This window comes from Mirounga leonina, unplaced genomic scaffold, assembly GCF_011800145.1.
Source record: "Mirounga leonina isolate KUSES-001 unplaced genomic scaffold, KU_Mleo_1.0 Mir_53, whole genome shotgun sequence".
Classification (NCBI taxonomy): domain Eukaryota; kingdom Metazoa; phylum Chordata; class Mammalia; order Carnivora; family Phocidae; genus Mirounga; species Mirounga leonina.
In genome coordinates this window covers 22,165,659-22,191,891 of record NW_023270807.1, presented here as the reverse complement: position 1 = coordinate 22,191,891, position 26,233 = coordinate 22,165,659, and the positions used below count along the sequence as shown (strand labels likewise).

At 38.1% G+C, this 26,233-nt stretch overlaps 1 protein-coding gene across 5 annotated transcripts in view; it reads left to right on the top strand.

The window, feature by feature from the left end:
- Window positions 1–26,233, top strand: part of DST (dystonin) — a 364,537-nt gene that overhangs the window by 131,551 nt on the left and 206,753 nt on the right. For 4 of the 5 annotated variants that reach the window (XM_034991240.1, XM_034991239.1, XM_034991243.1 and 1 more), the window contains 3 exons: window positions 6,400–6,489; window positions 8,746–8,823; window positions 11,152–11,244. In XM_034991240.1, the coding sequence (XP_034847131.1) occupies window positions 6,400–6,489; window positions 8,746–8,823; window positions 11,152–11,244 (261 nt within the window). Of the gene's footprint in view, window positions 1–6,399; window positions 6,490–7,034; window positions 7,071–8,745; window positions 8,824–11,151; window positions 11,245–26,233 lie in introns of all 5 variants that reach the window. The other variant, XM_034991245.1, reaches the window with a different exon arrangement.

The window sequence follows — 26,233 nt, the reverse complement described above, 5'->3', positions numbered from 1 at the left end:
TGCACTTATGGGTCTTGGTGTCAAGCTATTTGGAGTCATTGGTCTTGGAGAACATTCATTACAACCTTACCCAGTCACTCCTTAGATGTGATCTGTTGGGCTGGAAGACTCCAAAGAAATCATTAACTCCTTGACCTTTATAATACATACATACATACATTATTAATGTATGTATACATACATACATTAAAGCATGTGTAAGGGGGGCATGTAGGTCTTAGCAAGAACAGAAGCAGGAAAAGAAGGAAAAGAAAAAAACAGCTTTTTCTTTAATAGGGTCCCTTCGGTTTCCCTGTTTCATAACTATCCAAGAGAAAACAAGCATTTCTGTAGATTTTAAAAGCATCACTCATCAGTAACTGATAAGGTAACATATTGATAGATTCTTTTTCTTTTTCTTTTTTTGAACTAGGATTTCTAAGGCGCTCTCCCAGGAGAATGTGGTAGCTTATTTTTCATGAGTGTATTTGTTTGAAGAAAAAAAAAATTGCATTGAAAAACATTTTAATTCATAGTTTTCACTGAAGCTGACTGTCCCCCTTCTCTTCACCCAATTAGTAGGCTGTGAGGCGATCCTATTTGGGACAAGCCTTCTTTTATTATTTATGTTCCTTTCTAAAGATAGCTAGTTGTTTTCCCGAATACTGTATCCTTTCGATGTAGGACTTCTTTAAGAGAGGACTGTGAATGCTTTTTGTGGCTGGTGTGTTGCTCCTTGCTGTGCTAGCATGTGTGCATTTTACCCAAGATTTTCTGATAGCATGCCCTCTCTGCTTTTTTCTGAGAGACCTTTCCTCCATTATTGTGTAGAGATTGGACCCTCAGCGGCTTTATCTGTGATTTGGGTTTGTTCACGATAACACTTTATTTTATTTTTGTTCAAGATAATACTTCACAAAGAAGCTTTTATATTGGTCAGAGATACTGGGTCCTTGTTCTGCTTGAAAGCCTTCACTGGTTCTCTCTGCTTAGGAAATTTCTGAGCTTCCTTTAGTGGCATATAAAGTTGCCATGCCTCCAGTCCACCTTTTCCTGCCTCACCTTCTGCCTCACGTTTCACTGATTTCAGGCTGCTTTCCTTCCGTGGATCTCACACACAGTTGCATGCAGGCTTGCCTGCTTTTCTTTGTTCTTGCTCTTCTCTCCCCTTGGAACATTAAGCCCTTTTCTACATTGCTGTCAACTCAGTCTGCAGGCTTTAAGAGGTGGTGCTCTCTTATTATTCATTTTGGTACCCTTAGAGGTTAAGTGATATCCTGGCATGTAATGGATGCTCAGTAAACATGGTAACTATAAATTTAAATAAGGGAAGTAACATTTTTGTGGAATTTGTCTAGATTCACATCAGTCAGTACAAAATCAGCTTTTGAAAAAGGCAGTCTTAAACATATTGACTTAAATAAGCAGCTATATGATGATCTTATCTTCAGAGTTGAATTTGATTTAGTCAATGAAAAACCAATTATAAGTTAACAAAATACAATTTTTACAGTAGTATTTTTGATCAGATAAGCCATTTAGATGATACAGACTTGGCATAATGTGTTCTTTTTCAAAAATGAGTTGCAAATTGCCTATGTCATCATCACCAGCATCTTGTTTAGAATCTCTCTCCCTGTGTGCCCTCCCCACCATTTTGTACTCTATTTTCTTCCTTAAGAGACTCTTCTTAAGCAAAGGATTAGCGCCCTCTAGGGGTGAGCTGCAGATGCAGTGCAGCGCACACATTTTAAAAAGCACTGCAAAATTCTGGGAGAATTGTATGAAATACAGAAAATGATGCTTCATCCTTATTATGTAATTCAGGTTATATAATTTAATCCCAGAGTATTTCAGAGTGCTTTCATTTTGCTCATCACTTCCCTCAGCACTATTGATTCAGACAGATTTTTGTCCCAAAGGAAGAAAATTTCCAAAATGAGAAGAAAGAGTGTTTTATTAAAAATTGAAGCGGAAGGTTAAGACTACTGGCATCTGTGAAGGAAAGTTACCAGGCCAAATGTCTATGACTCAGACTTAGGGCAAAATAAAGAGCTTTTCTGTGTCAGTTTAACAATTTAATTCCCTTTTTCCTTCATAAATTGGTTACTTGATTAGATATTTCTAGAGAATTCGAATTATTTCTACTCATTTCATCCACTGCCACTTGTTCCCCATAATGCTAATTTGCTGATTTTTAATTGTTAATTAACATTCTCTTTCATCCCAAGCTTGTGTGATGAGGAAAATGAGCCAATATTTATACAGCACTTGCACACAGACAGGGTCAGGTACCTAGTAATAGTTCATTGTGTATGTATTTGTATTTATTATTGTTTGTTTGTTTTGTAGCTCATTTTTTTTCCTTAAGGTTTTATTTTTAAGTAATCTCTACACCCAGCCTGGGGCTTGAACCCACAACCTTGAGATCAAGAGCTGCATGTTCTTCCGGCTGAGCCAGCCAGGCATCACTGTATTTATTGTTAATAATGGTAACATTTGTTTCACATTGGATGATAAAGACGATGATAATGGTATCTTGCAGTTATGTAGCATTTTTTATATATAGTTTTTCTGTGAGCCCTCAGAATAATCACCTGAGACAAGAAAAATAGGCAGTATTACATGATAAACAAAGCCTCAGGATTTTTTTCAGGCATTACAGAAGTTAAATTAGTTTATTTCTGTATTTCCTCCTAAAATTCTTTTTTTTTTTTTTAAGATTTATTTATCTATTTTAGAGAGACTGGGGGGGGCGGGGCAGAGAGGGTCCCAAGCAGACTCGGCAGTGAGCATGGAGCCCAATGTGGGGCTCGAATCCATAACCCCAAGATTACAACCCAAGCTGAAGCCAAGAGTCGGGTGTCCAACTGACTGCACCACAGGCACCCCTCTCCTAAAATTCTTTTTTTTTTTAAAGATTTAATTTATTTATTTGAGAGAGAGAATGAGAGAGAGAGAGAGAGAGAGCACATGAGAGGGGAGAGGGTCAGAGGGAGAAGCAGACTCCCTGCTCCGCGGGAAGCCTGCTTCTCCCTCTCCCACTCCCCCTACTTGTGTTCCCTCTCTCGCTGTGTCTCTCTCTGTCAAATAAATAAATAAAATCTTTAAAAAAAAAAAAAGAAATTAAGCCATAAGACTTAAAAACAGCTTTCCATTTTACATATTTTCTTGTAAGTTGACAACATTGCTTCTTAAAAATTATAATTTTATTTTCAGATAATAGAATTTTTGTTGTCTAGTTTGAACTAGAGGCCTTGTGTTTAAAGTTTTATTTTGCAAATGAGAAAATTGAGGCCTAGAGAGTTTAGGCTGCTGGTGCTAATTCATGAGACCTGCAGCAGAAGCTAGACTAAAATGCAGGCCTCCTAATTATTTTTCCCTTATTACATGTTTTCTTTTTTCCTAACTTGGTTTTGCATGGCATAATATTATTATTATCTTCTCTACACATGCCTAATTTAATTTTTTTCCTTTTCTTAAAGATTTTATTTATTTGACACAGAGAGACAGTGAGAGAGGGAACACAAGCAGGGGGAGTGGGAGAGGGAGAAGCAGGCTTCCCGCGGAGCAAGGAGCCCAATGTGGGGCTCGATCCCAGGACGCTGGGATCATGACCTGAGCCAAAGGCAGACGCTTAATGACTGAACCACCCAGGCGCCCCTAATTTAATTTACTGTTGTATAAATATGGGGATGAAAAATGACACCGGGTTTTGGAAGGTTTCCTTGATGTTAGAAAGAAGATTTAGTTTTGTCTGGCAAAGCAAGTTGTGAAATTGCCTTCTTATGAAATAAGTGTTCAGAATCACACTTCATCTTTAACTGTCTGGGAGTGAGAATGACATAGGAAGTGGATGTGGATTGAAATGTGGCTTTGGCGGGTGTGGGCGGGTATGGTGGACTGGAGAGCCCAGAATTCTCAGAGCTGTGTGTTACTGTCACAGGAGGCCTCATCCTGATTGTGGGCTGAGGATGTCAGACCTATACAATAAAGTAACTTATTTTGTGAGATTAAGCCAGGATCAGGAACTACATAATATTGTTTATATAATTGTGATCCCTTTTAGGTTCAGGCCCTTTTAGAGTTAGGCTACTTTCTGGTTACACTGGAGATACGTAGAGCAGTACATAGATTTAGATGCACTGATGTATAGAAATTTATAAGCATAGCTCTTCTGCCTTGTTTTTAAGTAGCTCCTTAGCCTTATAAATTACACTGTGCTTTGGAATGGGACTAAGGGAATTCTTACAGTGCTCTAATATGTGAGTAGAAAAGTAAGGGTTAGTATGCATTTCACTAAGTTGCTTATCTGCATGCATATGTGTCATGCATGTAGTAGATGTGTTCCTATGAAGATCCTTGAAAACTGATTCATCTCTGAAATATAATTAAGGACTTGAGGGGATTGTCATTTAATGGTATCCCAAGGTAAATATTCTAATGGAAGGTATAATCACTATAACTTTTTTTTTTTAAAGATTTTATTTATTTATTTGACAGAGAGAGAGATAGCGAGAGCAGGAACAGAAGCAGAGGGAGTGGGAGAGGGAGAAGCAGGCTTCCCGTGGAGCAGGGAGCTGGATGTGGGGCTTGATCCCAGAACCCTGGGATCATGACCTGAGCTGAAGGCAGACACTTAACGACTGAGCCACCCAGGCGCCCCTCGCTTTATAACTTTTTTTTGATATTTATAGGTTTTCTAAATTAGGACTGACTAAAATGTGTTATGATATGCTCTTTTTTTTTTTTTTAAGGGAAATAAAGTATTTTTTAAACCTTATTTTACTGTTGTATCATTATCTTGTGACATCAAAGATTCAACTGATATTTCTTGGGAATTAAGAAATCAAAAAAAAAATGTCAGTCTGTGAAGATGGGAACACTTGTTTTAATAATTTAACTCACTTTCAATGTTATTGGCCATTTTTATAGGTACTATTGATATTAGCAGTTATTTAGAGCTGTTGACCCTAAATTTGATACTTACATTATTTGTAGTTAATAATGCATACATAGATAGTTAATTGAATACTGAAAAGTTCTGTGATTTGGGCAAAAACTCATAGGAACTAGTAAATATGATATGAAACTCATAAGGGAATTTTTTCTTCATTAATCAAAAATATTTTCTGGCACTAATAAAAAAACTGCAAAACATGTATATAGTCAACTAAGATGATAAAATTTAATGGCATTTAGAGTTTTTTAGGATGAAAAACTCAACCATCAAAAGTTGCCTTCCAGTTTCCATTAGGCCTTTTCTTGCTTGGTATGTATTCAGATAGTTTTGATCATATTTTAGATCTTTGTATTATTTTGTGCTGTATATTCACTTGACATTTTGGAAGTGCAAAGAAGTTTGACTCATATGTACAAAATCTTTGAGAGCTTACTCCACCATCTGGCAAGCACATAGGTCATGTGCCCTATGTGTAATGTAGGTAGAGTTCTTGTGTCTGTCTCTAGACCACTTCCTTGGCTCCTTTCCTGAGAGCAGCACAAAGTAACGCAGCCTAGAATCACTAAAAGGTGAGAAAATGGAAACACGCCAACCCACCACTGTGGAGCAGCCATCTTAACAGCCTGCTTTGACATTTGTCTCTCCAGCACAATCCTTACAGCAGGCCAAGTATTTACAGGAGATATCCCTCCCTGGCAGACCGAACAAAGCTTTTGGGGAATCTTTGATAGTTTGCGCTCTTAAAATCACAACCTTCAATCAGGCCTGTGGAATGGAGGAAGAAGCTATTTTAGTTTAAGTGTTAACATGGTTATAAAAAACGTCCGTCACAAGAAGATTGATGTTGTACAGAGGAGGATTTGGGCAGAGGTTTTCCAACTTGACGCATGTGAATTTTTAACAACTTTTTATTTTGAAATAAGTATAGACTCAAAAGGAAGTTTCAGAAATAGTAATTATGTAGAGTCTCATGGACCCCTCACCTGGCTTATATTTCTAGATTTTTAAAGTATGGAGTGTGTGTCTCTGGCATCCTGGGTTTTGTGGCACAGAGAATAGGAAGACCAACTCCGGTTGGGGGAAGGGGTAAAAACTTGCTCCTCCTGCTGAGGTTGCCCTGGCTGTTATACCAGGAATCATGAAGGTCATTGCCGTTGCCTGTATTTAAAAAATTGTAACCTCATGTAGTTGGCCAAGCCTATACTAATTCTAGTATGTTAAAAATATAACAATTCTATGTGTCTTTAGGAGTTATTAATTTGAAGTTTGCTCTTTTTTAGTTTTTGGTTTTTAAATTTAAGTTTAGTTTTTAAGTAATGAGAGAATAACAATGAAAATATCACTGTGAGAATGAACACCATATGAGGAATATTTTCTACTTGTCCCTGTTCTTGTCTGAGTGTTAAAGATGATCCCAGGTTCAGGACCAAAAGTTTAAATTGCTTTTCTCTCTGTAGGTTCGAAAACATGTGAATGATCTCTATGAAGACTTAAGGGATGGACACAATTTAATTTCCCTTTTAGAGGTTCTTTCGGGAGATACCTTGGTAAGTCTTAAATTTCTTAATTTAGTTTGAAGAACATGTAATCTTGTGCACGTGGGACCAGTGTGTTGTCAGTAGACACTCTTCGGATTTTTGACACATTCACCTTTTTTGCACTGTGAATTCTGCCTGAAAAAGAGTTCTGGATAGCTTCCTAATCATTTTCAGACTTCAAATGATGTGAATTTGGGCGATTGAAGCACTTTGATTACTTTGCTTATATAATCATTTCTATAATTAAACTACTATTTTTGTTCTTGCTTCTTTTTTACCTTTGGGGTTTTTTGTGTTTTTTTTTTTTTGCTTAGCGGAGGTTGGATGCATAATATAACCACATATTAAAAGACTCACAAATAGCAAAGAAAGAAACATTGCTTTCTGAAAAATGGTCTAACCCATTCCACAGGTGTCATTTCCTTTTTTGTGAACATTACTTCCCCTTCTTGGTTACCTGTTCTCCTTCATTATGTTCTGTTCATTCTCTTCTTTTCATTTCTGGTCTGTCTTGTGTCTTTGCTGTCCTATCTTCTGTCTGTTATATTCATTAGCCAAGGGAGCGAGATTTTTTGAAGACCTTACGATTGGTGAGTGCAACAGAAGCATGCGAATATGAACAGCATGAGGATGTGGAGGATGAGGATAAGGGGGTAGGTGTCGGCCCCCATAACTCGACTAACCTAGCCATTACAGTGTGGTGAGCGCTAACGTGATAGAGAAGTAACCCACGGGTTCCGGCTCCTTTTTAGAAAATTATAGAAAGGACCAAAACCCACAGTGAGGTGGATGTGTGTGTACCAAAAAATTGGACGAAGGAAATATTTTCTCTTTAAATTTATTTATACATTACTGTGCAGTGCATGGTAATTGAACATAGGTGCTTAAATTATATGATGGCATTTTAGCTAAAGAATTTTATATACCTTTTATATAAATATGGAAATCTTGACAACTAGCCTAATTTTTATGCAAATTTGTTCCACTTCTGGAATTTGTATTTCAAATGTGGCAACTATTGTATTTGAAAGGACTTACGGACATTTATTTATAATTTAAGTTTATGCTTTAAATCATACTGGCAGTAGGTATTTGGACATTCTTTACATATTTTCTATGTCTTGTTTTATTTAGAAGGGGGGAAGGTTTTAAAATTTGGAGTCCTGGTAGAACCCACAGAGCTGTTTCATCTTCATGACACTTAGTTGACTTCAGCCCACCTTTGCAAGACGGATATGCTTCTTTTGTCATCCACATCCCAAGTGCCCCTGATTCCATTGGAAATGGTGCTTTTTTTTTTTTTTTTTTTTTTTGGATCCAGTGGATGAATTCATCAACAGTATTTCTACCTGTTACATAGAACCTATTTTTCCATTCTGCAATCCGCTGTCTGTTTCATTATGGTGACTTTGGCTTCAATAACCTATTCATATTTGAGAAGCTAAGCTGTCAGGTTTTTTTTTTCTTTTCTTCCTTTTGGAAGATTTTATGTGGTAAATTTCAACTCCATTCTTTGTATTTTTGTTAAGCATCTTCTCAGCTCTATCTCCTTATGTTTTTCTTCTGCAAACTTGTAGCATTTCTCAAGGAAAAGAATTATGGACTGTCAGTTTTCCTGAGACAGTAAATAATCATGTCCATCCTTAAGCATTTGTAAAACTATTAGAGTCCAACCGACTTTGTGAAAAAGCTAAAATAAAGAGGAAATATATGGTTTTAATTGCTTTTCTCTCTTCCTCTATCATGACTAAGTAAAACTCTGTCTTTCTCCCTCTTGGTGATTTTTATACTAATTGCATGCTACTTTACCTCATTTTCATTAACGTGCCATACATATGTAATTATAAAAACCTGCTTAACAATAGAGTTTATTAAGGCAAAATGGGGAGTGGTATTTAATTCTTTCTGTGCATCCAAAGCTAATAAACTGTAGGCTAGAATTGTAGTATAATGACTATAAAAAGTCTGTATGTTCTATGGTATTTTCTTTTGTTTAAATAAAACATATAGAAGAAAGCATATGTTTAAATAAAACATATTCGGAGAGATCCCTACTTGTTTAAATTCAATTTCAGATAATACAAAATCATAAAAGTATCTTTAAAAAAAATCTAATGGGTTTGCCTGAATAGTAAATACTGTTTTGACATGTGAAGATGAGCATAAAGTATATTTATAGGGTATATTTATCATAAGTGTATTTAGCATGGTCAGTGGTATCAGAAACTATCGTGTTTTTTATACCTTGCATTTTTCTATTCTTAGCCCAGAGAAAAAGGTCGGATGCGTTTTCACAGACTACAGAATGTACAAATTGCACTTGACTATTTGAAAAGACGCCAGGTATGATGTTTTTCAAAGATTATAATCTTATAAACATGTATGACTGAGTAAATCTACATAGAAACATGTCAGGGAATGAAAAGGTTAAATTTGTGAATTACAATGATTAAGTTTGTGGTTTTGTGAGACAAATATTTAAAAATATGTTCAAACATTTGCTCCAAAGAAAAAGAAGTTAATAGTAGGTGTAAGCCCAGAGGAATTATAAGTGGCTGCATTTCCATCTGAATAAGAGCTACTGATTTTCCTTCTGCTAGAATTGGAATGCTTTGCCTAGGAAGCTAATGACATTTTAGTAGCAACAGAATGTTAAGAATGCCTATGAACAGTTCTTAGTAGTGGAGCAATACTTCATTATTTATACTTAGTGTATAAAATTATTTTAATAAAAAACAGTTTATATAATATTTAAAAAACAGTATAAACATTTTTAATACTTAGTAGTGGTAAGGCAATATTTTGTTTTTTTATAGTAGATAATATTGGGTAATCAAAAGTAGTTAAAGATAAAATAATATTTCTGACAACAGTCTCCAAGTAGCTTGAGATTTTAGAAGAAATCATGTTAAGGAATGAACACCATATTGGATGGTATCTTGATTTGGTGGCATTGTGATATTGTAGAGATATAAGGCAAAGTACTGGTAATGTTTCAGTTAGTAGAAAAAAGGAGAAAAAGAAAATCAGGAGAATGGAAAATTACTGAAAACATTGAGAAATCAGAGGTCCCAACATTTTGCTTGTTAATGGAGTAAGGGAAAAAGGAAGGGAGGGAAATGGGGAGAGGTGAACACTATTTTTTATTATTCATTTGTTTAGTTTATTATGAACATTAAAGTACTTTTATTTATTTATTTATTTTTTAAAAAGATTTTATTTATTTATTTGAGAGAGAGAGTGAGAGAGAGAAAGAGCACAAGAGCGGGGAGCGGGAGAGGGAGAAGCAGACTCCCTGCCGAGCAGGGAGCCCGATGCGGGACTCGATCCCGGGACTCCAGGATCATGACCTGAGCCAAAGGCAGTCGCTTAACCAACTGAGCCACCCAGGCACCCTAAAGTGCTTTTATTTTTTAAACTTCGATAAATAGTGCTTAAATAGGTTAAATGTTATTTTTATTTACCTTAATATTCTTAATTTTAGTGGAAGTTTCCAGAAGAACTGATGGTTAATTATGTTTCCTTGTCTGAAATGTTTTTGGCAGTGTTTTGTCCAGGAAATAAGATGTTAGTTATTATCATATTTAATTCATGATATTTAATTATTTTTATCCAGGATATAAATGATAGGTATCATTACTGCCTTTGGTTACCTAAAAATGCATAATTTGATAGTTAATAAGCTTTAAGGCCGAGTGTTATTATTTTTATATTTGAGCAGCCTTCTAAATGTCCAGTGACATATTTATTTATCTTGGTAACAATTTATGGTAGATAAATAGAAGAATGTTGCTAGATTTTTTCCCCCACTTTGTGACAGAAGTGTGAGAAAGTTATTAAACTATTTTATGCTTCAGAACTATTTTATGGTTCAGAACAGTTTCTTAATGGTAAGAGTAAAATAAAGTTTATTTTCAAGTGAAAAAATTATATCTAATTTTAAAATCTCAAGTATTTAAGAATTCTCAACTTGAGTTGTATTTTTTTCTTGAGAAGTGAGTACTTTTTTTAAATTTTATTATGTTAATCACCATACATTATTACATCATTAGTTTTTGATGTAGTGTTCCATGGTTCATTGTTTGCATATAACACCCAGTGCTCCATTTAGTACGTTCCCTCTTTAATACCCATCATCAGGCTAACCCATTCCCCCACCCTCCTCCCCTCTAGAACTCTCAGTTTGTTTCTCAGAGTCCATAGTCTCTCATGGTTCCTCTCCCCCTCCGATTTCCTCCCCTTCATTTTTCCCTTCCTACTATCTTCTTCTTCTTTTTTTTTTTTTTAACATATAATGTATGATTTGTTTCAGAGGTACAGGTCTGTGATTCACCAGTCTTACACAATTCACAGCGCTCACCATAGCACATACCCTCCCCAGTGTCTATCACCCAGCCACCCCATCCCTCCCACCCCCCAGGGAAGTGAGTACTTTGAATACTTGTTCTAAAAGAAAAGCCAAAGTAACACTTGTTTTTTCCTTTTTGGTTACTCTATGATTTGCAGTCTAAAATGAGTAAGATAGGGAGTAACAGTATTTTGAGGATTACTGGTATTTAGATCACTTCGATTTTTTCTTTGTGTAATTTAGAATTGTTTTTATGTAGGTAAAGGTAATTTGTGTGCTGGTTTGAAAAAGTTAGCTTTATCTCTTTTTTTCATATAACACAGGTGAAATTAGTGAATATTAGAAATGATGACATAACAGATGGAAATCCCAAGTTGACTTTGGGATTAATATGGACAATAATTTTGCACTTTCAGGTAAGCTTAATTTTTCTTAATTGTCATTTCTTTTAGCCTTTCATTGCTGATTTTCAAGTAGTTCATATGAAGAATGAATTATGCATTTATGTCCTATGGAAGAAAATAAATATCAGGCTTCTTTTCTTAAACAATATATTTGAATGTTTCCTTTCAAGTAACATACTGCCTGTGAACCTGGTACCCTGTTTCCTGGTATCAATGAGTTTATAAGATGATGCTTGTAATCTTGTCGGAAACCGACCTGTGCTCGGGAGCTGAAATATGTAATGCGAAGACAAGAGTTTGGTTATAGAGAGGAACAATAGCTTAATTGCTTTGCTGGGCAAAGGAGGCTGCGGCAGGCTAAGGCCTCCAAAACTGCAAGCCTGCCTGGAGGAAGGGGCTCCGGGGTTTTATAGGGAAATACAGAATCTAGCTGGTTTCCACAGGAATTGTGTACATGCAGCCAGCCACCCTCATCATGTTTTCAAGGTGGTTCCTGGTTCCTGAAACAAAAGGATAAGAAGGGAGGACAGAAGGTTTGTGGAAGAGAATAAAAAGGTTACTTAGTTTAAAATCAAGCCTCCCTTAATGTAGCCATTTTGATTTTTGTTCAATTTCCTGCTTTTAAGTGGTTTCAGCCTCAGTGTTGGAAGACAAAGATTTCTTTTTACTGAATGCAGACACATTTCTTTTGTTTATTGGACAGTATCACTTGGTTTAGATACATGAACATTTTGTGATTCATTACTTACTTAGAATGGTTTTTGTTGGTATTCTCGTTTCTCAGCTGAGAACTACTTTTTCCTGTTGATAGACACTAGGTGGCAGTATAATTTTCATAATGGGATCTGAATTAGAAGTAGCCGTATTTTGTGTAGAGCTGTGCTTTCTCAAACTAGATTTGAGAAGCGTAAATGCAGATTTATTTTTTCTTATTTAAGGGTTGAATTTATTTGAGAGAGAGAGCGTGCGCAGGAGCAGGGAGGGGCAGAAGGTGAGGGTGAATGAATCTGAAGCATACTCCATACTGAGCGTGGAGCCTGGGAGGGGCTTGGTTCCACCCCTGGGAGATCAGGTTCCAAGAGTCTGAGGCTTACCCGACTGAACCACCCAGGTGCCCTGAGTAAATGCAGATTAATTTACTCTGATTTATCTAATCCATCTGTGCTCATTGAGGGCCGATTTGGAGTTTAACTTTTTTGTAAAATGATGCATTTTGAAAAAAATCATCTTTATTTGATTTAAGGTGAATTCTAACTCTGGAATGTGCTTTAGTTTATTACCCACTTTCCTGCTTATGCCGTGTTCTATGTGCAACTCAGATCCTGACCCATAGTAGGCATGCAGCAAATCATACTGATTGACTACTGTTCAGTTAGACCATGAAGGAGGAAGAGGTAGATTGCCAGCTTCAGAAAGGAGCTGAGGTTTTAAACCAAATCATGAGAGGAGTAAGACTTATTTCTTAATTTGTAAAAATTTTCTGGGATTTAAGGTTTATAAGGGAATGATGGAAAATAGTGTATCTGGAGCTCATTTGGGAACAGGATAAATCTGACAGGTATGGAGAGCTGTAGGAATTAGAATCTAGGTAGTTTCCAGGACCTGAACAGGCAGCTGATCAAAATTGTAGCAGTAGGAGTTTGGAGGAGACCCCGGCAATGAGGTGTCACCAGCCAGACTACAGGGTAGCTAATACAGGTAAATGTTCCCTCAGCTGGGCTTTTGCTATCAGGGAGATCTAGTAACAGGGGCTGGGGGCAGGACCCTAAAGATCTGAGGGCCCCCATTACTAGAGCACCCCTTCCTCAGGGAACTAGGGGACTGAGCACTAAACCAAGGCAGGGATTTGGGCATGGAGCCAGACCTTGTTTCGAGAATTGGGTAAAGACTAAGTAGAACTGGCTGAAAAGCAGATTTCATATGGACGTCCTCAGCAGCATTTTCAGGGATCCTTTAATCAGTCCTCAGTGGATCTGAGACTGATCAGGTCCCAGAACTTTGAGCTGGGTTGAAACTGCAGGAACTCCACATGGGAAGATTAAAGGCCTATTGGAGCAGGGAGCTGGTCCCATCATTACCAACAGAGCTGTGAGACAGGCTGTGTTTGGAGTTTGAGCACTGTGGGGCCGAGGAAAGCACCCAGGATATGGCAGGAGGCAGAGCTTAAGTGGCACCATTGACTCTTACTTATGACAGTTGATGACATTGGGTACATCCCTTAACCAATCTGAACTTGAAAAATAATGTTTTAGGAAACTGAATCTATCAGTTTTGCATAAAATAGATTGAAACGAGCAGGGTCTGTAGTTAGGGAGATAGAAGCTAAGAAGCTGAGGTGGTAATCTCTGAGTGGAGTGATAAAGGCCAGAACTCAGATGGGAATGAAAAACTGAATCCAAGGGATGACCTTTTGAAAGAAGAAAGGAATGGACTTGGCAACAGGGCAGAGGATGAAGGAGCAGGATTAAAGATGACTGAACTGTTCAGCCTAGGATATAAAACAAACAACAAACCAGCAGACGACTGAGAGAAACAGGGTGATGGTCAGGGGAGAAAGAATGAAGAATGACCATCTGGGTGGTTTGATGGCCTGCCGGGCATCCTGTGCATCTGTGTGCTGAGCACTTGGAGATATATGAGCAGAGCTGGGAAGTCAGCTATGGGTAATACACTTAGACTTATCAGTATAAAAGTGGTCACTGAGTCTATCAGAGAGAAGGGATCTTCAGAGGATTCAAGAAAAGAGCATGCGTGGAGAAGAGCTGAGAGCTAAGGACAGACATCTGAGGAAGGCCCATGATTTGGGGTGCAGGAGGAAGAAGATCCGTCTGGGGAAACAGAAAAGAACAGAACATTTGGAGAGATGGATGGAACAACAAGAAAACGTAGTGTTGCTGAATCAGAGGGAAGAGAATATCAAGTAGAAAGGAATGGTGAGCAGTATGAAATGGCACTGAAGACAGAAAATGAAGACTGAGAACTAGTTTTGCGTAGGAGGACATTGGAGACCTTGGAAAAAACAACTCCCAAGCGACTGGGAGCAGAGACCAGGAAATGACAGACCAAAATGTGAGTAAATGGTTAGGAATTAGATCCTAAGTTTGAAGAAAGTTAAAGCAAAAGGTCATTCAAAAAGAATTATGTATTAAACTCTTTGCATTTCATCACTGGAGGAAAAAGGAAGACCAGCCACAGAAAGTACTTCTAATATAATCCTAATGATCCTATGGCATAATATGGAATCCAGTGTATTTTAGCACCCAGATGACAAGATATTATGACTGTTAATTTATCACCAGTATTTAGAATTTAGATCCAGATCTGTTTAATGTGGAACATAACAATGTTTTGGTAAAATAAAAATGTTCCTTCTTATTTAAATGAAATAACTTCTCTTAGTACTATGATAATTTAAGATTAGAATGATTTTACTGGTTATGCCAAAATAGAAGGCTATTTATAGCAGTGGTAATCATCCTCCCTCAAAGTGACTGGGCTTTTTTTTTTTGTCTCTATACTTTACATAAATAAGGGAAGTAATTTCAGAAGATCAATTTATTGTTTAAAAAATATTTGTTATGAGCATCACAAATTGAATCTCTTTTCCAGTCAGGCTTTCTGAAGGTAAGCATTATCAACACAGTAGTCCCCTATCAGTAGCTACCATATGCTAGATCCAGAGATGCTAGGATAATGAAGTATGTTGTTGTGTCTATTGGGAGAATGTTCATAAATATTCTACTGGTGATGAATCAATTGCAGTATAAATAAGGGATGGAGAGGAGGGAATGTTGTGATAGAATCAGGAAGGTGTTAAGAGACATTTTCACTGATACTAGAGATAGACTTTGCAGGATGAATGCCAGCTACCAGGTGGAGACTAAAGTGGGCCATTTCTGGGAGAGGCAGTGTGCAGTGGCCTGGGAATGGATAGTTGGTGAGTTTGGCAGAGCTGGAGGGAAGGGCGGTTGGGATGCACATCAGTGGTTCAGCCTTTATCTTGCCAGTACAAATACCAGCCCTTATGCTTTTACATTCTCATGAATAATGTTCCATTGCCGATGAAGACACAAAAGTAAAATTAAAAATAAACCCAAATCTGAGGCTTTGTTTTTGCCAGTGTGTCTTCTAGGATTCAGCTTTGCCATTAGAGATTGTTTAATTTTTTCTTTCAGTGATTAATCCTCATGCAGGCCTATCATTGACAAGTATCAGCAGCGATGCTAACTTGACTATTTAATTGAATATTCTTATTTAGAAAAGTATAATGAGTTCCATCTTGTAATCAGTCTAAAGACTACCTAGAGAATGGCAATTATCATGTTTTTCTACTTAGTCAAATGATACCTGCTTACGTGTAAGTCCAGTCATGCCATACTAATTTTCTTTTTACCATATCTATGACTCAGTTTTAGAAATATGCACACCTTGGATAATCAGGCTCCATATTGACTTATTCTTTTTATAGCAAGGCCGTAGTAAAATTAAATAATATTTAACTATGGTACAATTATAAGAGTTACCTACGAAGTTTAACTGTGGCTAAGCATTTCATGCTTCAAATCATAAAATTGATCAATTTGCTTATGTGAAAATCCTAACGTTCACATAAGGAAAATGGCTTGGAAAATGTAATGGCATATAAAAATATAATATGAAATACGAAAAATTCTATGACATAATATGAAAAATATTACAAACTATTTTATGATATTTATTTTATTTTATTATTATTTTTAAAGATTTTAGTTATTTGAGAGAGAGAAAGCGAGAGAGACGGAGCACGAGGGGAGGGGGAGGGGCAGAAGGAGAGAGAGAAGCAGACTCCCCGCTGAGCAGGGAGCCCGATATGGGACTCGATCCCAGGACCCTGAGATCATGACCTGAGCCAAAGGCAGACACTTACCCGACTGAGCCACTCAGGCACCCCTATGAGATTGATTTTAGAAACAATTTTTGTTGAGTATTTTAGGAATTTAGCATTTATTATCTCTCCTTTAACTGTTGAATCATCCTGTTTTTGTTTTTCAATGGTTGCTGTTTTGAAAAAGTTTTAGTATAATTTACAGAGATTTTTGAGCCCCCTTTTCTTTGCAAGTACCGGAATTAGTTGGTGTTTCTTAAAAAAAAAATTATACGTTAGAGACTCTCTGAAACTACTTTAGAAAGGCATTTTGCTAAATGACTCCTGACTGGTATTTGCTTTCTGTTTGCTCTCAGATTTGTTGAACCACCAATAGTTTCAAAGGTTAATGCAAACTTTGGTAGTGTAACTGCATTTCAGAAAACTGAAAGTTAAAGTGAGGGTCAGAGTCTTCTCGTACGATAAAGAGAAAGGTTTGCCTTGAAAACTCATCAGCATTGTAATTTTACAGTGAGCAGTAATGTTTGTCTAAGAGGATTGGTGGCCAGAAATAAGCCACGGTGTCTAATGAGACACAGGGACCCAGCTGGGCAAGATGCCATGGTATTTCTTGCGTGCGCTTTTCTCATAAGCAAAATGGCCTCATGCTGAAGAGGATGGTCACGAAGTTTGAGGAATTAGAGGTCAGAGTGGAACTTTCAGACTTAATGCAGAAGATCGAAGGAAGCCCTGGATTTTGAAATGAGTGCATCTGTGGAACTGTGATTTCCTGCAAATCAAATGGGGAATGTCTGTGGATGTGTCAGAGCCGAGAAAGAAAAACAGTACTTAGATCCTGCCAGAACTCCTTTGAGCCCTGAAAAATACTCTCCCGGAAGAAAATATTTCAGGAGAAAGCTGATCAAGACAACTGTGGGCAACACAGAGTCAGTAGAGCCCAACAGGCAAAATGAAGGCAAGAAGAGCGGCATTCAGCTCTCAGAACAGCGAGCTCTTTCACCCGGGAGACTGGCACAGGAGGACTCTGCTGCCCCAGACCCCACACTGGAAGGTGGGATTCTGCAAGAGAAGACACAAGTTGTAGCTGATGGTGTGAAACAGAAACTGGTGCCGAGTGCTGCGAGCGGTCTGTCTCACCGTGGGGACACTTCTGCTAATGACAGGGACACAGAAGCAAAAGTTAGTGACCTGGAGGAAAGGATTCCAGAAAGGGACAGCACTCCATATTGTGCAAAGAGGAAGGAACATTTAGATGATGCCAACAGGAGAGAAATAACATTCCAAAGAAAAACTGATGTTTTAACGTTACGAAAGGCAGCCAGCTTAAGTTCCATTCACTATGGTACAGAGAGATCATTTGAAAAAAGTGGGTTTTCTGAAGACCCATCAAAAAATTATAGCAGAGTTCAAGGAAAGCAAAACACTGAGAGATTTTGCCCTCCTGACATGTACCATTTTTGCTTTGAAAAAAAGAGATGTCATTCCCTCTGTACCAATGTGTCCTCTGTTTCCAAGGACACAGATGGAAATGAGGTAAGTGAAACGTGGAGTCTGAGTTTAAGGTGTAAATAAGGACTCAGATACTCATATCCGACTGAGGTTCTGTAATTTGTCAAAGTTTTCATATTAGTTTATGTGAAAGTTGGAGATTTCTTGGTATATTTTGTTATTTGTAACCTTAGGTTTGATTAGTATGATTTTTATTTTCTGTGATATCTGCATTTCTTTAATCGCATTTAAATTTAAGCCCCCGTACATTTTTGTCTTTGTTGGAAGACTTAGAAAAGCATCGCTTTAAGACAGTGCACATCTTTTGAAGTTCTCTAGTTCACGTTCCTTGACTTTTCCAATGGAAGAGCCTTTGGAAACTTAGCTGCAGTGTAGGCAAAAATTGCATCAGAAAACAGTCATGAGAAGATAATGGTTTCGTGACGGATATTGGGAGGATACAGTACAATTATCAGTCAGTACTGACTTGCTGATCCATAAGTTTGAAAAGCCAGTGCCAGTTCTCTACCAGTTTTCATGCACAAGAACACCCACGTAATTGCTTTTAATTCTGTGTGTGTGTGTGTGTTGGTGTGTGTATCACAGATGAAATCACCCAAATCTCTTTTGTTTGTTACATGAGTTATTCCCCAGCCCCCGTCTAAAATCAGAAATCATTTGGGCAGCATGTCCTAGGAATTTCAGTATGACACTGACTGCCAGGAAGTTGAGCTCTTTATTCCTAACACTGATATTTAGCTTTAGACAAGTTACTTCTCCGGGGTTTTCACTTGTCTTTAAAATGTAAGTGAATATTTATTTACTTGCTTGAGACATGCATTACCTAGACAGCCTCTACCTGTTACTAGGTTGGAGTGGATGGTCTTTTCTTTAAGCTCTTTCTCACTCTGTCTTTTAACAAAAACCCTGGACATTAGTCGGGTATGTGATGTTAAATAGTCTTGGTGAGGTCAGCGGAGATCATTTGCAGAGCAACAGAATGAGGTTTTATCAGGGTCAGTGTGCATGATCCTCGCGGGCCTTAGCTGCGCAGCTCTGGGAAGCTCTTCCCGTGTATGTATACCACCACGCCTTGCCAATAGTATGTCAGCGCTTAGATTTACATTTTTCAGTGGTTACATTTTGGAAAAGAAAGCATAGAGTCTGTGTCAGTGCAAAAGGAAACTACTTAGCTGTTCTGTGTTTAGGAATGAAACCACTTGCTTTGCTCCATGTTTTCCAGCTGTTTTTTTTGGTATATAATATGGCTTCTTGTAAGCCTTACATGTTTTCAATAATGGGAATTCTTAAAATCTGTTTCCTAAGTGGTACATAAGCCTTTTTTTTTTTGTTTTATTCTCATGCCAAGGATTTTACCCTTCTAATTGGTGTAGATTTTTGAAACTTCAGTGGAAAATATATGTTCTAAGAAGACACAAACCTGCCAGTTAGATTTGTTAAATAATTGTGTTATGGAAGTACTTAACAAAGCCTCATATCTTCTAGGGTAAAAGCTGAATGGGATAGTCATTATTTATCTGAGGAGTTTGACATCTTACTTCCCTGCAGTCCAGATAAAGACTCTTCATTCTGGAGCTTACAAAGAATCAGAACCAACAGCTTGGGTACTCCCCGTAGGACATTCTTCCTGTTACCTTGGAGGTGTTTGATTCTGTTTGCTCAATTACCTTTGGTTAGAACTATGCACGCGACTCTTTATCTTGCATTGGCTTCTGCATTTTTTATTGGAGAATTAAATGCAAATGAGGGCACTTAGCCCTTTTATTAGCATTACATCTCAGAAATGACTGGTTAGCCAGCATTCCTTCCTTATTTGCTCCTTTCAAGATCTTTTTCATATCTTCCCTGTCACATCTGTTCTTTCCTTGTCAGTCGTCTGCAGGTTTGGGGTTGATGACTTTGAGTTTAACCTCCCAGTAGAATAGTGTACAGTTCTCTGAGCTTTTCTTAACCTTTGAATTAGTTCAGTCCTCTGACTTAAACTTCCCTGGTCCTGTGAAGTTTATCATTTTTAGTATAGGTGACCAGCCTACCTCCTCTTTAAATTCCTGTGCTGACCTAGAGTGTTCTTGCAGGCGCAGGGCTCTGTGGAGGTCGTTCAGCCAGCACCTCCTTGAGTGCCTACTGAATGAAATCTCATAATCGGGTTAATCTTGACTAGGGTCAGGAGTTGTAAATAAATAAAAAAGGAGTACTTTAGATTTGTGTATTGCTTTGGAATTGGAAAAAGGATTTCAGACACATTGTGTCTTTTATCTTAACAACTGTATGAATAGGCAGAATAGTTCTTCTTTAATAGAATGAAGAAGTCAGAACTAAGGTGAAGTCATGTCCTTAAAGCAACACAGTATATGGCAGTAGCCCAGTTGAACTACTCAGCAAACTACTTTGATTGTCAGTTTTGAAGGATGTTGCTGTGAGGTCAGAGCAGGGCTTGATGTTTATAGGAGTTGATGTTCATCTATGAAGGATGATTGTTATAAACAGAGGTGGCAAAGGCAGGCCATGGTTGGGGACAGGGAGTAATGAGCTCAATGCAGTCACCTTCTTGAGAGATTTCTTATTTGTCTAAGACTCACGTGCTTCCTGTACCTTGTGACAAAGTCTCCAACCTTTGCCCTTGAGCTTTTCCCACAAAGCATTCTTACTTCTCTAGTTTCACAAATCCCACCTCTTTCTAGTCTTGTTACATTGATTTCAGCAAAGCTGGTTGTTTTCTCTGTTTATAGGCCATTGTTTCTCTAACTGACCACATGTAGACGTCACCTGAGGAGCTTTTTACAAATTACAGGTGCCTGGATGTCACCCCAGTGATTCTAATGTAACAGATGAGGGGTGAGCTCCACAGATGATTCTAATCGCCAAGACTAGGAATAGGGCACTTGTTACTCTTCTTCTATAGCAGTGCTTTTCCAAGTGTGACTCCAGAGTCTCTGCAGTAGAATTATCTGGAATGCTTATTGGAAAAGCCTTACCCGTGATTTAACTTGATCAGAGTATCTTCTGGTGGGGCATGAGAGAACATGGCATTATGTTTTATTCACCCTTTTACATGTTGCTTAAAAACACGAAATTTTGTGAACCATTGTCACCCCAGCTTAGCATTTGTATCTCGTTCTCTTCTCAAGGTAGCTTTTCTGATAAGCAGTGTGGATTATGGGCCCGGAAGGCAGGAGGTCTGAGTTCTAGTCAGGCTTTCCTCCAGAGGGCTGTATGACTTAGCTTTTTAATTTTTTTCCCCCCATTTCTTTAAGTCTCCATTTTCTAGAAGAGGAGGATATTGGACTAGATCATGATACTACTGTTAATAATAATGGTATTTATTGAGTCCTATATGCCAGACACTCCACCATTATGATATTTAATCTTTGGAGCAAGCCTATGAAAGAATTTTATTTTTGGCTCCATTTTACAGAGGAGGATACTGAACCTCAAGAAAGTTAAATAACTTGCTTAAATCTCTCAACCAGTAAGTGGAAGAGCTTGGAGTTCACCCAGATATCTACCAAGCTGGACTCTTACTTGTTACAAGTTACCCACCTTTCCCCATATACATCCCTTTCACTTCTAAATTTCTATGAATTCATGTATATAACTGCATCCCATTTTGTTTAGTGTTTTCACCCCTTCCTCCATCTCTCCCTTCTTTTATTTCTCTATTAAGCACTTACGATGTACCTGTTAATATATTGAACCAAAACAAGGCACTCTGAGAGAAATAAAATACAGATCTTTTCTGTGTGCAGTATGTCCCATTGTTTGTTTAAAACAAATGACAGGGACCATGACTGTAAACTTAGTCACCTGAAAGTTAGACCTTTGAGATGATAATCATGAATAACTTTAACTTCCCAGGTCACCACCTTTCACCATGTAGCCATATTAACTAATGAAAACTGAAGTATTCTTTTTTTTTATTAATTTTTTTATTGTTATGTTAATTCCCATACATTACATCATTTGTTTTAGATGTAGTGTTCCATGATTCATTGTTTGTGCATAACACCCAGTGTTCCATGCAGAACGTGGCCTCCTCAATACCCATCACCAGGCTAACCCATCCTCCCACCCACCTCCCCTCTAGAACCCTGTTTGTTTTTCAGAGTCCATCATCTCTCATGGTTCATCTACCCCTCCGATTTCCCCCCCTTCATTCTTCCCCTCCTGCTACCTTCTTCTTTTTTTCTTTTTTCTTAACATATATTGCATTATTTGTTTCAGAGGTACAGATCTGAGATTCAACAGTCTTGCACAATTCACAGCGCTTACCAGAGCACATACCCTCCCCAGTGTCTATCACCCAGTCACCCCATCCCTCCCACCCCACCCCTCACTCCAGCAACCCTCAAAAACTGAAGTGTTCTTATATTCCTTTTAATCCTCTGGTGAATTGCCAATGTATAGTGCAGTAACCAAGGGAAGAAGCCAAGGAGAGAAGGATGAGAAATAAGGAGTGTGGATATTGTGCAAATTATATTATCAATCTCTACATAATGAAGAATTTAATTTTTTTTAAAGATTTTATTTATTTATTTGACACAGAGAGAGAGAGCACAGCAGGGGGTGCAGCGGGCAGAGGGAGAGGGAGAAGCAGGCTCTCCCCGAGCAGGGAGCCTGACATGGGGCTCGATCCCAGGATCCCGAGATCATAACCTGAGCTGAAGGCAGATGCTTAATGACTGAGCCACCCAGGTGCCCCAAGAGTTTAATCTTTTTAATTGACTTTTATATTATAAAGACTTTAAAAAATTGAGAACCATCTCAAAATATTAGAAGAATACATTAATATTCAAACTCACTGAAATATAATTATTTGGTATTCTTTTCTTTAAGCCAAGTCTTTTATGAATCTTAGATTACAGAACTCTTACTTAGGATTCAAATACTAGGATAGGGTGCCTGGGTGACTCAGTTGGTTACGCATCTGCCTTCGGCTCCGGTCATGATCCCAGGGCCCTGGGTTCGAGTCCCACGCTGGGCTCTCTGCTGGGGGGGATGGTCTGCTTCTCCCTCTCCCTTTGTCCTTCCCCTCTGCTTGTGCTGTCTCTCTCAAAATAAATAAATAAAATCTTAAAAAAAAAAGAATTCAAGCACTAGGATAAGACTTGCATGTTTTTCCTTTTATATGATAGGTTTGGTTTACAGATTTTGAAAACAAAGTTCATTTGGTTTCCAGTTGAATAACTCATTCCCTTCTGAACCATTTCATCTTTTTAAATGAAAATACACTTATTATGTTTTAAAATTAATACAACATTAAATTAAACAACATTGCTAGTTGTTTTTTGGATTTCATAACCAGTCTGTGAAAGTTTAGTTATAAAATAGTTGCATAGAATTTGGGTCTCTATCAATGCCTTGATCTTTTCAGTTAAATGAAGGACATGAAAAAGTTTAAAACCATTGCTGTACAAGAAAAATAGTTATATTCCCCCCATATTTGAATAGGAAATGAACATTTGCTAAAGGTAGCTATTAATTTAGAGCCTTAGCACTTGAACTCTATCAACTTTTTGCTTTTTTCCTCTATTTAACTCTTCCTTTTAGGAGGCAGTTTTAGCCAGATCGAATTTTCAAAATATTTATGCCATCTTTGCTGTTAAAAATATTTTGCGGAGCATTTTCACACATTTTTGAAACTTGGAAGCACTCACTAAAAATGTGTTGATTACATTTGTTTCTGCCAAAATAGTTAAAACATCTTTGAAGAGGTTGTCTTTGGAAGCAAACATCTTGGCTTGGAAATATTTGCCTGTGTTGACAAACTCAGTATGGGATTTGCTTCTGCCTGACTCTAGTGTCGAGTAGTGTGAATAAAAGAGTTTAAGCGATAGTCCTCACATGGTTCACTCTAGGACAGGTGCTCTTCCGAACCACGTGCATGCGTCTGTCATTGTCGTCTCTCAACATCTCTGCGAGGAGGTACTTTACATAAGAGGAGACTGAGGCCCAGAAAGGCCACAGGGCTGGTGTGTGGTGTGGTCAGGAATCGAACACAGGTCACCGCCTTCCACAGCTCTGAGCCAGTCTTTCTCCCAATGTTACACTTTTTCTTGTGCAATAATTATGTTAAGAGACTCCAGAGGTAGAAGAATTTGGAGATCCATCTTTTCCAGCCTGCAGCTTTCATTCTTATTCATACCTGAACTCTCTCAAATAGAGTATAAACTCTATTTTTTTTTGTATTTAACAAAAATATATGAAAGACTTGAATTTCCTTTGATACTACTCTTGTGTCCAAGCCTCTCTGAAGCAATAGTTATTTCGTGTTCTGCAAGGGAGAATGTTTGACTAGGTATCATTTCTGTATTTCCTGTGTGTCCCTTAAATCAGTTTTTGCTTCAGAGTGCCTGGGTGGCTCAATCAGTTAAGTATCCAACTCTTGGTTTCAGCTCAGGTGATGATCTCAGGGTCGTGAGATTGAGCCCCGAGTTGGGCTCCATACTCAGCTGGGAGTCTGCTTGAGATGCTCTCTCTCCTTTTGCCCCCCTCCTTAAAATAAAGAAATAAATCTTTTAAAAGATCAGTTTCTGCTTCTATAAAATGAGATGGTTCACTGATAGGTAAAGCTCTTTCTGGAATGTTGTAGGGAGTCAGTACACATTTGATATAGCAGAGGGAAGAGAATTTATGAGATCTTGTGTCAGAAGGCTGAAATTTAACCCAGGTCTTATTTTCCACATCTGTGAAACAGGGTGGTGTGTTTTGAGCATTAAATGAGATAATATATATGAAAAGGATTTATTAGACTGGAAGTACTTGATACTTTTTCTATCTTACTACTGTCTTCTGCTTCTGCGGAAAAGAGGAAATACTTTGTAACCATCTGCTGACTAGAAGAGCTCTATGTTGTTTCAAAAGTTATAGCATGGCATTTCTTTTTTTCCTTTGGACATAAAGCATTCTGCCTAAGCGGAGTACGCTGCCCCCTTCTGTCTCCCCAACTCCACTCATCCTCTCACTCTATCTTCAGCAAATATTTCCTGAATACCTATTTGTCAGACAGTATATTCCTCTAACTCCATAATTAGCTTAAAATTCTGTCAACCTTTTAGACCAGAAATAACCCTAGGAATAACCAATTCTTGGAGCTTGTATTGGTTACTTACATCTTAGAACATTTCAGAGACTGTCGATAGTAGCCGTGGTATGACAGAAGAAGAGAACGTAATGCTGGAGGCAAATCGGCTGTTCTGTGAGGCCGTCAGTTGAGGTGTTGTGTTTAGTTTAGTGAGGAATATTTCCGTGAACCCTGACCTTCAGTTCATGTGTGAGATCCAGGGGTGTATCTTCTTCTGAAAATGTGTAGAGTTCTACGTATCGGCTGCTTGGCCAATACGGAGACTGAGAAGCTCCAGTGAAAAGGGCTTGACTTCAGGGCTTAAGGCAAAGGTAGGGGGTCCCTCTCATGACCCGTGTGTGTACAGCCATTTCCCCAGGAGATGGCGCATGGAAAGGGAGCACCCCCTGAGGCTACTGACCCGGAGGGAAGATGAGCGTGAGTTGTAAGGATAGATTTCTTTTCTAAATGTGAAGGAGAAACTTCTTGCAGATTCTGGACTGGAATTTAGGAGACCTAAGTCTGTGAGACCCTGGACAATTCACTTCACTTCTTATAGCCTCATCTTGCTCACCAGTAAAATGAGGGGGTCCTCAAATGGCTTTGCATATTTTCAGTTTGGGTTCCCCTGATTGCTTAATCCTTAAGCATATTTATAGCTTTCTGTAAGCTAAACATCTTAGTTCTCTTACCTTCAGAGATGTCGCCTTTTCCAGTGTTATACAGAAATTATTTAAGTAGTAACTTTGATTAAAGTTTTTAATCTTTTCAGCAAATTATAACTATTTTAAAATATAAAAAAAAAAGTTGCATTATTTGCGTTGTATAGAAGAATGAAATCCAAGCATTCTTTAAAGGAATAAAGTGAATCTTTTAGGGAGTATCCGACTCAACTTTGCAAGTTGGCTGTTCTCGAGTTATCAGTGCATGCCAGAACCATGACAACATCTGTAAAAATAGTGTGTTCCTGTCGCCCAGTTGTCCGGTGGCATTGACTTTGCTCAAAGGACTTTCACATTTACAGCCTCAGCTGACCAACACAGTGAGGCAGTTGCCATTCACTTAGCAGTAAGTGGGTCATCTAGCAATAAGCTGTGAATGAAAGCAGAGTGCGCTATGAGATGGGATATGTTGGATTGTTTTCTTTCATCAGAAAGACATTTTGAGGTTATCTGTTGTGTCAAATTTGTGAAATTGTTTTAGGGAAATGATGCAGATGAAGCTTAGTTTTACTACTTAATGTCGGGCTCTCGCTGAGTGTCCTCTGGGCTTGTGCTTGTTGCTGGGTACTTCTGTGCAGTGGTCAGGGCATTCTATTATTATTGGAAAGTGAGGCTCATTGGAAACCATTTACTTTTCTAAAATGACACGTGTTACATGACAATGATAGGTTAAAACTCATTCATATCAAGTGAAAACATGAACCATGTTTCTGATCTTTCATTCTTTTTCCCCTTCCCTCCTTCCTTCCTTCCCTCCCTCCCTCTCTTCTTCCCTCCCTCCTTTCCTTTCTTTCCTTCCTTCCTTCCTTCCTTCCTTCCTTCCTTCCTTCCTTCCTTCCTTCCTTC